This window comes from Tenrec ecaudatus, chromosome 7, assembly GCF_050624435.1.
Source record: "Tenrec ecaudatus isolate mTenEca1 chromosome 7, mTenEca1.hap1, whole genome shotgun sequence".
NCBI classification, from domain to species: domain Eukaryota; kingdom Metazoa; phylum Chordata; class Mammalia; order Afrosoricida; family Tenrecidae; genus Tenrec; species Tenrec ecaudatus.
Window position 1 is genome coordinate 8,604,332 of NC_134536.1, and position 12,685 is coordinate 8,617,016.

At 44.8% G+C, this 12,685-nt stretch overlaps 1 protein-coding gene across 1 annotated transcript in view; it reads right to left on the bottom strand.

The window, feature by feature from the left end:
• Positions 1-414: 414 nt before the first annotated feature.
• FNDC1 (fibronectin type III domain containing 1) overlaps positions 415-12,685 on the bottom strand; it is a 111,972-nt gene continuing 99,701 nt past the window's right edge. Inside the window, exons 16-20 of the mRNA XM_075554307.1 lie at positions 6,913-6,992; positions 3,650-3,679; positions 2,776-2,937; positions 1,355-1,477; positions 415-785 (exon numbers count right to left, since the gene is read on the bottom strand). Of these exons, the coding sequence (XP_075410422.1) occupies positions 670-785; positions 1,355-1,477; positions 2,776-2,937; positions 3,650-3,679; positions 6,913-6,992 (511 nt within the window). The 3' untranslated portion in view covers positions 415-669. The remainder of the gene's footprint in view (positions 786-1,354; positions 1,478-2,775; positions 2,938-3,649; positions 3,680-6,912; positions 6,993-12,685) is intronic.

The following is a 12,685-nucleotide window of genomic DNA, read 5'->3' on the forward strand; positions in this document are numbered from 1 at the left end:
AAAAGTCCCACACACGTATCCATAGTGAACCATTACAAATTTAGCCATTTTAATCAATATTCTTGCAGACAAGAAGGTATATGTATATGCATATATACATATATTTATATATAAAAATTGAGAATTTACAAATAAGATTTGATACATTTAGCTTAGCAGTGGGTAAGTCCATGGGATAAACTTCAAGTGGGATACAGTTGCACTGGTGGTATTTTTAGTCATTCCATTCTACTGCATACAAAGAGATCTGAAGCATACAGTCAGTGAGCTTTGTAGGAGTGCAATGAAAAGAAAATGTGTTTAGCATTCCGTGAGGCAAACTTAGCATGTTCGTGTTGTTCCCTGCAGACACAAAAATGCCTGAATTTTGTGTCCAAAAAAGATTGAAAATCACAATGGAGCAGTGGCCTCCCCTGTAGCGGACATTTCTGATGTCTCTGGGGATGTGCTCTCGCCAACAAAAAACTGAGGAGAAGCGGTGCAGACGTCCTGATTGAATCCTGTTTGTTGTCCTGATCATGAAGAGAAACAAGAGTTCCAGATGGAAGATAACCAGGATGTACAGTGTCGCCACCTGCAGACAGGAGAGCAGATCGCCTGCCCCCGGCCCCTAGTGCAAGTTCGTCCATGGGGCAGATCAGGGTAGCTCTCAGCATGATTGCCCTGTGGCTACCACTTTCCGGGGATGGAGACCCCACACTCATACCAACCCACATAGTAGTAGGGGGTTCCAAAGCCAATCTGACCAAAGCTGACAGGTTCCTGGCGATACTGGCGATGGTAGCCTGGAAGGAAAAAGGAAAGAGAGGGAAGGGAAATGAGTCAAAAGCGCCTGAACCAACAGGGAAAACTGCATCCTTACAATCTCTGTTCAGATGGAAGACCTTTGATTGATTGTGTTTATGGCAATTGCTCCTGCCCAATAAGTATGACCATTTTGGGGTGATGGTTCTCCGGAGTAGGAGGCTCTTCCCAGGCATGATCTAGGGACTACAGCAGGGCCACAGGGTTTGTCACAGGTAAGAAATTCATGACCTCTGAACCTTGCTCACTTGCCATATGTACTGTAAGTCACTCCCTCTTACATACTTTCAACATATTATTTTTTTCCCCAGCTACAGGGAATGCTCCTGTGAGCAGAGATGAGATCATATGCCGCTTTGTGAACCTTCTCCTCCAAAGCCCACCTTAAGCCCAGCACCTGGCAGGAGGATAGTGTTGGTTTGGTTTTCACTTTTGAGGATACAAAACGCTACCAGCATCCATTGTCAAATGGCAAATGGAAAACTGCAGCCATGAACGTCCTCCTCTTCTTGCACCCCAGTACAATGGATCAGGCACTTGGCCACATTACCTTGGATCGGAGGCAAGGCTTCTATGTAGGACTGAGGCCCTGTTCTTCCATCAAGGTGTGAATCCACAAACTGGCAGTGGTCTTCACCTCTTCCCCAGCTGTCTCCAATGCTGTAGAAAGTGTCTGTACAAAGGAGCATAGTGGGCCAGTAAGTAGCCAAAGAATGGTATAGTGTTGAGGAGTTTCACACACATTGGAGGTGCTCGGCACATTAATTAACCTCCACGTGCCATACTTACTTTGTATGGAAATTGTTGTTACTTCCGCCAACCTGTTCAGTGTTGTAAAATATTTATCATACAGCAAGGTCTTAGATGCTAAGTACTGAGCAAATGTTCAATAACTGGACAAACTACTCAGAGAGGATCAGCTTATAAGTGTTAGATTTATATTTTTACTCCTTGTTTTTGTTTGTTTGTTGTTTTGTTTTTAAGAATTGGGTAATTGTGGTAGTTGCAGAATGTATTAGGAGTGTTTATGAAAGGCATGAAGGTATGTAAAATAGTAGAACCTATTTTCATCCACAACTCTTTTATAAGGAAAGGTGAATGTGTGTGGGGAGGGGGGGAGGGGGGTGCACATAACTGTCCATGGTGCTGACCTTCCATTCACAGTAACCCTACATAGTAGGACAAAGTGGCTTCTCCCTTCACTGGGTGAGTGGGGATGGCTGTGCTAGTGCTCCTGGAGACTGTGGAGCAGGAGACGGAAAAGTGGGGGAGCGATAAAGAGCAGAGAGAGCCAAGTATGGAGGGGGTGTTAGGAGAGGCATCAATACAGAGAAACTGCCATGGTGATGGGGAGGCTGGGGAAGGGGTACACAAGAAACAATAACAAGAAACAAGAAAACACGGCCGGTGACGAACTAGACACCACCGGTGGAAGAACTTAACTACTATATGTATCCAACAATGGAAAGTTTTTAAATTTTCTAATTAAAAGACAAAGGGTGTGTGTTGGGGTGGCACGGGAGGGGTAAACTGTCAGCTGGGTAGAAACCGTGTGGTTATAGTGTTCGTCTTCCATGGTCTTCAGGTTCCTTTTTGTCTTAACTGCCTAACATCACGGAAACGACGTAGCGTTTCGCTCTAACACAATGTCTTTCACTCTACAGCTTGCCTCTGTGAAGTCGTATGAGTGGAGGGGCTGAGAGGGGATGGTCCCTGATCACTTCCTGTTTTCATTGTCCATGGATGAATGGTTCCAGACAGGCCTTTGCCTAGCAGTTCTCGGGTTTTATCACTAAAGAAGCAGTGGAATTTTTTTTTCTCGTCTGTCCCAAGTAGAACTGGCTGAATGATTGGCATTTCAGGCACAGTGAGGTATGGTGGGTCCATGCCTCAAACAGATTCTGACACACCTCATTTGTTACATTAGCTCCTGAAACGATAAGCATCGTCCACATCATCCCAAAGACCTACCTTTCAGGTTATCACTGAGGTAGATCTTATAACGCAAGGAGTTACAGAGGACGACGCCCACAAACTTCCTGTACCATGTCCGCTTCACGTACTTCCGGCCGTGGCAGTCGGTGTAGCCAGGATCATGTTTGAAGGCAAATGGGATCCAGATGGGCTCACCACCTGGATGGTACAAAAGACACCTCTCTGAGCCCTGGGGCTTCGCAGAGTCGAGTTCTGCCCAGAGTGTCAGGAGATCTCACTCATCCATGGGCCTTTGCGTCCTCACAGGGTCTGTCTGTGGAAAGCCTTCCCATCTCCCCCATGGGTACCTTCTTTCCCTCTCCCCACCTTTCTAGGTTCTGCAGTCCCATGGGGGGGGGGGACTCCTTTCTGCTGATCAGTTGAGGTCTTGCCATTTCAACTAAGAACTCCAAGAGTGAAGAAAAGGCTTGAAACTCCAAGGAAAATACTCTGGAAGGGCTGTCGTTTTGAGACATGGCACCCTCCCCTTAAAGTGCCTAAACAGTGGGGGTTATCAGTGTGTTTGACAACCAAGAAAAGATACGTTGCACACAGTGTGTTTTGCTACCTTTTGAGCAATCTAAAAAATCCAAAAGGACTGCATAAACTGCGTTGTCTGCTTCATAGCTATTGGGTACCCATCATGGGTTGTTCTAGCTATTGGCTGCTATGGGCTGCCCCTCCCCCCACCATCACTCCACCCCATAAAAGACCCCCAGGTCCTTCTTTTCTTCACATCAGGAAGCGGCCAAACCATAGCATTTGTCAGAAAATCCTAAAAACGAAAGCCGATGGTCCAGCATTTATATTTGTCAGTAATCAAAGCAAGCTCATATTCCAGAAGAAACCTGATCTCGGGCGAGGCACTTACCTGGTGGCCTGACGACTAGCAGGGGGTTGTCTGTGGAGGGAGAAGAAGACAAATAACATCACTACACACCAACAGCCCAAAGTGACGGTGCTGCCAATCACAGCGACCCAGGCTGCCACTGATTTGTAACAATAATGCTCCTTGGGTTCTGTCTCCCAGCCCTATTCTCTTAACACTCTTTTTAGTCATATTCCCTTGTGATTTACTTGTCAGCCTTGACTAGCGCAGGGGTTACGGGGCCAGGCCTCCCTCACAGTCAAAAATCCATGTACAGCTTATTGTGGTGGCTTCTTGACCAGTGTGGGGCTGAACAGATTTTTCCCCTTGTTTCCACGGTAGTGAGTTCAAGTGTTGTGATTTTCTGCTGAGAATGCTGGTGTGCAGGGGGAAACGCAGCTAGAAAGTGTAGGTCCCTTTCATTGTGTATTGGCATTGGATGACACATCATCACCCCACTGTTTTGAAAAATGCCTGCCTTTGATAAAAGGGAAGAACATGAAGGGGGTGGAAAAGGTCCCGTTATCTTTTAGTTTCATTTTTTTCATGCACTTTTTGAAGGTACCCCCACTGCCACCTAGGTGGAAGAAAGCTATCTTGTCAAAACTTTGCATTTTGGAGCCAGATAAGCATTCAGACCCATTCCTATCCTCGGGTGCATCGCAGACCTGAGTTTATTGGGATGTTTTCGGGTCTGAATGATCTTATATTTCTCCAGATCCTTTGATCAAATGAAGTTTAGTAGTTGCCATAGATCCATCTTATGTTTGGAAAATGCGGCCATCAGCACAGAGGTATCTCTAGGCTGACATTAATCACCGACCATGGCTGTTTCTCTCTCTCTCTCTCTCTCTCTCTCTCTCTCTCTCTCTCTCTCTCTCTCTCACACACACACACACACACACACACACACACACACACACGAGGGAGAAAAGAGACTCTCATATTTCACAGGTTAGAAACACCGATGAGGTCTTTCATCTACAGTCTTAGTGCATTGTTTTCATAAAATATTATATTTCCCACATATTTCAATTCAATAGATTTTGAGTCATTGTTTTAAAAACCCATTCCTATGGCAAATCTTCCCAGATGATGCTACATTAGGGGAAATAGAACCAAGTAGAAACTGCAGCCACTTTGGTTAGAGACCTGGTTCAACCGGGCTGAGGGAATGGGCCTGGCTTAGGGCCACAGGTTAGTCTGAATCCTCCAGCTGGTTTGCTGTATGGCAAGGTCACTGAGCCCAGAATGGCCACAGGGCACCAGCTCTATCATGTGTTGCTCAGATCACAAACCAAAGGAACATATTCTTCTTCTTCTTTTTTGGAGGGGTAAGGATAAAATAATAATCATATAAAGATAAAAATACAAATACTGAGTAAGAAAGAAAAGACCATCATCAATATTTTAACAGCCAGGGAAGAAATGTTTGTCATGGAACAAGTAAGAAATACTTGAAACTAGAGCAAATTCGGGTTGGGTCAAGAGGGAGGTCAACTGACCAAGGATCAATTCTGATCCAGCATAATCAAGTTTACAATGATCTCTGTCTGACAGTAAAGTTGCCTGGGACCCTTGCCTGCGGCTACAGGGGGTCTGCCAGACGCTTCATCAGGCTAGGTACTGTGCAGATAAATTGTAGGCTCCCACTGCCCTTGTCCTCCAAAGCCTTCTACAAATTGGGTGTTCACAATGTAAGTTCCAGTATCATTCCCTTCTTCAGATTGGAATTATATTATTTACAATCCTTGGATAACACAAGCTGGTGTGCCTCTTCCATGAGGACCTCATTGACTCCTCACTGGGATGGCTGCTTGTTTGAAGACAAGCCTTTAAGACCCCAGATGCTATCAGGAACATATTCCAGATGATTGAGTGAGGCCTGTTGGCCCAGTGAGCGAAGCACGGGAATGTTAACAAAAAAGTCATCTGGTTCCAACCCACCAGCCGATCTTCAGGAGGAAGATGAGGTCGTCTGCTCCTGTAAGGATTTACAGCCTTGGAAATCATAGGGAATGGTCTTACTCTGTCTATAGGGGAGCTTGAATGCCATGGTGGCATAGAGGTTACACAAAGGGCCGCTAACTGCAAGGTCAGCAATTCAAAACCACCAGCCCATCCTGGGGAGAAAGATGGAGCTTTCTACTCCTGTAAAATTATAGTCTCAGAAACTCACAGAAGCAGTTCTACTCTGTCCTATAGGGTCAGTATGAGTCGGCATCAACTCGAAGGCTGTTTGGTTTTTTTATAGGGAAGCTATGAGTCAGAATGGACTCAAGGGGACTGGTTTGGGGTCTCATGCACAGCCACCACCATCTCTCAGCGGACGTTTGTGAACTGCTGTGGTGCTGAAGAGGATTCCGTGGTGCTTCCAGACTTCAATGGAGTAGGAAGAAAGGCCTGGAGATCTGCTTCTGAAAAGCAGCCAAAGAAAACCTCTGGATCCAATGGGTCCATCCCCAACCGTGCAGGACTAGGTTGGTTTCCTTTTGCCATGAGTTGGGAGCCAGTTGCAGGTCAGGTCCCAGCATGGTTTCTGAACACCAGCACCCACAGGGAATCCTCTGAGTGTTACTGCTGTGACCAATATGTCTAGCTCAATCATCAACAGCAAGTCCAGCCACCCTGCCTCCTATAAGGGCCGTACCTCAGGGACTTCGTTTATTGGAGAAGCCACTGCATTTCAGCTATTTACTGAACAACAACAAAATAAAACAAGTCTGTAACCAAGCTTTTCACAGATCCATCCAAATTTGTTCTTTGCTGAAAACTAACCCCTCCCCCCTTTTGTTGGCGTTAACCCATCTCCTCTACTAGGTAGCTCCAGTCAAGCCTACTTTTAATGTTATTTTGCATGTTTTCACATAGGAGAAAGAAAAGGATGCCTGGTTTGTAACGGGCAATCCGGTATCCGCCTTTTAAGTGAGAAGTGAGAATTTAACATCTTTCACATTTGCTGGACAGGAGTCCTTATTGTCGATCAGGGGTTGGCAAACTTTAGAGATCGAAGAGCCAATCCTGTCCCTCACAGCAATTTAAAAATTACTCAAGAGTTACAATAGATGTAATTTTATAAATAAATGGCATCACCACGCCCTGGACATGGATATATTTGCATCTTCAATTTTACGTCAGAGTCGATGTGCGTCTCAGAAGAGCCACGTGTGGCTCGACAGCCGCAGTTTGCTGACGACCCCTCGTCTAGATTCGTCCCTTGGTGTCTCAGAAACGAGAGTGCCAACGAGAACGGAAGTCGTCCGTACCTGATTCTGTAACGAAGGAGACGGAGGGGCTGACAGGCCCATAGCCGTGAGGGTTTTTGGCTTGAACTTTGAAATAATACCTGAAAGTAGAAGAAGAAGAAGAAGAAAAAGGGTTTTGATAGGGACAATTTTCAAACTTTCTGGATCAGGAGACAGATTCCAAAATGAGTCAACGAATACTGGGTATCAATCCTTGAGTCTTATTTTTACTTGTTAAAAACAACACAGGTCATCGGTACCTCTTCATATTTTCCTGACCTTTTCCATTTGGGGTTGACTTCTCAAAATCAATTACATGAAAAAACAGCATTGACAGGGAGCACCAGGGAACAGAGAGGTGTGGACATGCATGTGGGACTTCTCACCCCAAGGATTACCCCATCTGCAAAGCTCTCTCTAGTTGCCTCTCTGATCAGCTGTTCCTCTGACCCCTCCTTGCTAGGAACTAGCTCCTGCTAAAGCTCTGCCGCAGTCCAAGAGGAAGGCTTGGAGTTGAAACACTCTACCAAATACAATCCAAATTTTTTAAAAATAAGACCAAAAACACTCTTCTTATTACGGTTTGGCTGGAAATTTGCAAAGCAAATCCATTTTCTATTCAACAACAGATACACAGCCCCTTCCTGCCTCCTGAGCTGTGTTTGGGGGACAATGCTGCCCTTTGGGGCTTGTATGGTTGATTGTTCTCGGAAGCGTGCTCTTCCCTGGTGCTACTCTTCACCGCATATACCTGTAATATGGCCAAAATTGATCTCTGGGTGTGGAAGGTACATAATCTCCTGTCAACTTGAGTGAAGAGGTGGAGTCTAGTCTGTCAATCAGGTCAGAGCCAATGAGGCCTCTGTGTGGCCATGGCCTTCTGAGGATTCTGGGAACTCCTGTCTTCCTCTCTGGAGGGAGGACACACTCTTTGCCTCACATTCCTGTTGACAAGCCACATGGAGCTGATGGACCTAGAGCCCTGGATCTGGAGGATTCATGTGAAGACCCATGCCAGCACTGAGATGCTTCCACTGCCACTGGATCTAAGAGACTTTGCACCCACTGGCCTGTGATCTTCCTGTATTTGGCATCATTGCATGGCTTTGTGAGTCCAGAGAGGAATTTATGGATTAGTATCGGACATATGGGCTACTACAAGACCTATGGACTTGATCTGGACTGGGTTGGGATGTTTCTTAATATACAATTGCTCTTCGATATAGTCTTTTACACATATATGACTGTCAATGAATTTGTTTCTCTAGTCTCCTCGGACTTACACACTGGGGGAGGGAAGGTATTCAGTTTCAGGTTTGAAGGCTTTTGGCAGGGCATCTCCTCAGGCTCCAATAGTTTCTATCATATCAGAAAAATGGTTTTTGTTTTTTGGGTTTTTTTTTTTTAGTTTGGGTCCACATTTTTCCCCCACATAGCCAGAACCTTTTATTGTGATCCCGATCAGAGCAATCAGTAGGGGTAGCTGGTCACCATCTAGTTCTGGTCTCAAGGTAGTGGAAGCTGAGGGTCAAATGGTTCATTGGCCCTGTGGATTCACTGCTTGCTTATACCTTTGATTTTCATCACATTTATTTCCTCCAGTCAGAGAGAGACCAATAGTTACACCTTCCATGGCTTCTCCCTCACTTTTAAGATCTCAGTGACTACTAACCAAATAAAATGTAGAACATTGTCTTTGTGTGTCTATGTTGTGCTTATTGACCTAGAGGTCCCCTGAGACCCATGCCCAGTGACCCAATTCTGATCATGCCAGGCCATGGAAGACAGTAGGATATCTGACCCAGTCATGGAGCAACTCATGGTTGGCAGAGAGGATGGCAGCAAGCCTAAAGAAAGAGCAGTAAGTCCAAGAAGGGGAAGTGGTGGAGGCTTGCAGAAAGAAGGGTTTGTTGAGGATTAGACTTTGGCTTGGAGCAGAGAATGTGCAAGGCAGTACTTCCCTGGGCCGATTCCTAGCCAAGTAGGTGGGGAGTCATCTTACTTTTCCATCTTATAAGCTGAAAGGCAAAAGGTGGATAGAAAAAGACGAGACCAGCTTCAGGGTTGCAACCCACTACCTCTATGCTTAATCTTCTGTCTTCCCTTCACACCCGGGACTCCACATGTTCTACGAGGGGGTACCCCACAAAACTGATTTTTTTTCCAAGGCTATGTATTTAATTTTTTTTAGAAAACAACCTTAAAAGTGCTCTTCATTACACTTAATACATTTGTCAAATCTGTAATTCCATTCTTGGAAACATTTTTAAAACTCATCTGTTAGGATGGCTGATAGAGCCTCCCTCGTTTCTTTCTTCTTCACCTATTCTACGTTGTCAAATCACTGTCCTTTCATGTCTCTCTTCATTTGAGGAAACAAAAAGAAGTCACACAGAGTGAGATCAGGTTAATAAGGTGCGTGGAGCAAGAAAGACATGCTGATGTTTGCCCAAAACTGGCACACTGAGATGGCTGTGTGAAAGGTGCAATGTCATGGTGGCAAAACCAGTCCCCCGCCTGCCACAAATCAGGCCTTTGGGGTCACAATCTTTTCAGAACCCTAAATAGAAACCTTGATTGAGATTGTGTATTTGAGCACAAGTACACGAATTTTGTGAACATTTTCATCTGTTCGGGAATTTGATGGGTGTCCAGAAGGAGGCTTGTCATCAATCGACATTTTGCCTTTTTGGAAACAAGAAAAGCACTCATACACTTGAGTTTTTCCCATTGTGGTGTCCTTATAAGCTATGTTCAACATCACCGAAGTTTCTGCAGCATTTTTCCTGAGCAGGAAACAAAATTTCAGGAAATAGCCACATGCTGTTCTCTTAAATTGGCCATCACACACACAAAAAACAAGCTTCTAGCGAAACTGCTTTTACAAAAAAGTTCACTGTGACCAGAGAGAACCTTCTCAGGTGACACCACTCAGTGCATGAACTCAAATCGAGTTGCTCAGAGCTCCCTGAAAGCTCCACCCGAAGAGCTTTTTCTGTAGCAACTAGGACTCTGGCAGGGTAGAGGATTAGGAGTTGGATCGGCAGTCTGAATGCCCCAGCTGCATCATGGGAGAAAAATGAGACTTTCTACTCCAGTTAAAAATGACCAGTCCCCCATCTGCCACAAATCTGGCCTTTAAAAAAATCATTTTACTGGGGGCTCTTACAACTCTTAACACAATCCATACATCAGTTGTATCAAGCACATTTGTACATATGTTGCAATCAAACATTTCCTTTCTACTTTAGCTCTTGGTATCAGCTCCTATTTTTCCCCTCTCTCCCCTCCCTCCCTCCCACTCTTGTGAACCCTTGATTAAATTATAAATTATTATTGTTTGCATGTCTTACACCATCCACTGTCTCCTTTCATCCATGTTCCTGCTGGTTGTCCCGCTGGGCGTGGGGTTTTTTAATACCTCAACCTTGTGATCGGTGCCCCATTTCTCCCCCTTCTCCACCCACCTTCCTCCTAACCTCATCGTATCTCTACTCCCATTACTGTTCCTGGGGAGGGGAAGGGCAGTATCTTTCCTGGATTCTGTGTGTTGACAGTTCTTATCTGTACTGGTGTACATGCTTCAGTCTAGCTGGGTTTGTGAAGTAGAACTGGGGTCATGATAGTGGGGGGAGGGGCATTAAAGAATTGGAGGAATGTTGTGTGTTTAGTTAGTGCTATACTGCACTCTGGCTGACTTGAACCTCCCTTGTGACCCTTCTGTCAGGGCATGTCCAATTGTCTACAGATGGGCTTTGAGTAACCACTCCAATCCCCCTCGTTCACATCAATATGCTTGTTTGGGGTCTTCTGATGCCATTGACACCTTGAGAGCACTCAGGCTGGTGTGCTTCTTCTATGTGGGCTTTGTTGCATCCCTGATAAATGGCCACTTGTTTAACTTCAAGCCTTTAAGACCCCAGATACTAAATCTTGTAATAGCCGGGTACCATCAGCTTTCTTCACCACATTTGCTTATGCACCCATTTTGTCTTCAGCGATCATGTCAGTAAGGTGAGCACCACAGAATGCCAGGTTATTGGAACAAAGTGTTCTTGCATTAAGGGACTACTTGAGTAGAGGCCCAATGCCCATCTGCTTCCTTAATACTTGATATATAAATATATGTATATGGGCCTATATCCTTATTGTTATATATTAATATATTTACTTATGTACATGCCTATATTTATAGCTCTATAAATGCCTTTTACCTTCTAGCTCTTTCTTCTATTTCCTTTTACTTTCCTCCTGTCCCACTATCATGTTCGACCTTCATTCAGCTCTCAGTAATTTCCCTTGGCTACATTGCATTTGATCTAAACCCACCAGGCATTCTACGCCCTCCTTACCATCAAATTTAGACCACTTGTTGTTCCCTTGTCCCTGGGGTTTTTTTGGCTTCCCCCTCCCTTTCCCCCACCTTCCTGTCTCCCCTGTCCCCCAAGAACTGTTGGTTCCATTATTTTCTTCTTGGGATTATTTATCTTGCCTATCTTATATAGATAGACATGAAAGGAGGAAGAGGAGGAGAAGGAAGGGGCCTACAACAATTTCATCTCCACATTTCGCTAGTGGCAGAACCTAGCACCTGGATCGTGAGGACACTGATAACACAGGCCTCTGGGGGGTAGTAGTATACCACTGCTCGACCCTCATGTGCTGGAACCTTGCCTATGTTCCTCTCCAAGGGAGCTTTCCTGGTGATCATTAACACCCAAACCAGACTGTATGAGAAGACATGAGCATTAATCCTGTTTGTAACTCTAGGAACAAGCATTGCATACTGCCCACTCAGGGCGAAAAATGAATGACACTCCAGCCAGCAGGCCACTGCTCAGTGTAGGCAGACATATTTTTAACCTATATGAAGGGCTACCATACATCTTTCTTAAGTGGCATGAAATGGACTTCTTGGAGTTTAAGTGTCAGCTCATCACAATGGTGTTGTTGCTATTAGGGGTCAACGAGCTGGTTCCTACATAACAAGACTATGTACATCATGCCCACAATCTTCATTATGTCAGAGCCCACTGTTTCCGCCACTGAGTCAATCTATCATTGGGTATCATTCTTTCTTCTTCTTGCTGCCCCTCAACTGTACTAAGGATGGAATCCTAATGGAACTAGAGACTTGTCTCTCCTAATTGCATGTCTGAAGTACGCGAGATAAAGTCTCTTCATCCTCCATTCCAAGGAGCATTCTGGTTGCATTTCTTCCAAGAAAGATTTGTTTGTTCTCCTGTATGTCTATCATACTTTCACGAGTCCTCATCAACATAACAATTTAAATACAGCATTTTTTCTAGTCTTCCATTTCATTATCGAGCTAATTAGAATGCTTAAAAGAAATCCACAGTCATCAAGTTGATCCCAACTGTAAATCTGTACAGGTTTGGAGAGCCTCAACTCTCCCCTTAAGAGTGGCTGGTGAATTTGAACTGCACACCTGTGGTTAGCAATACCCAGGCTCCTTATTAAGCTGCACCAGTGACTCTGTGGGTTAAGCACTGGGACGCAAGGTCATTAAATCAAGTCAATCAGCTGCTCTACAAGAGAAAGAGGATGCTGTCAGTTCGCACAAAGACTGATCCTTTCAGAAACCACAGAGAGCAGTTCCACTGTGTCTTCAGGGGTCACCAGGAGTAAGAATCGACTAGAAGGCCATGGGTTTTTAAAAATCCCATTAATATTATACATAAAAGTGTTGCCACTTAGTGTCACTAGTTGGGTGACTGAAAATCAATCGATGTTCTTTCAACCTAGTTAACAACCTTTCCTTCCCAAATGGAAG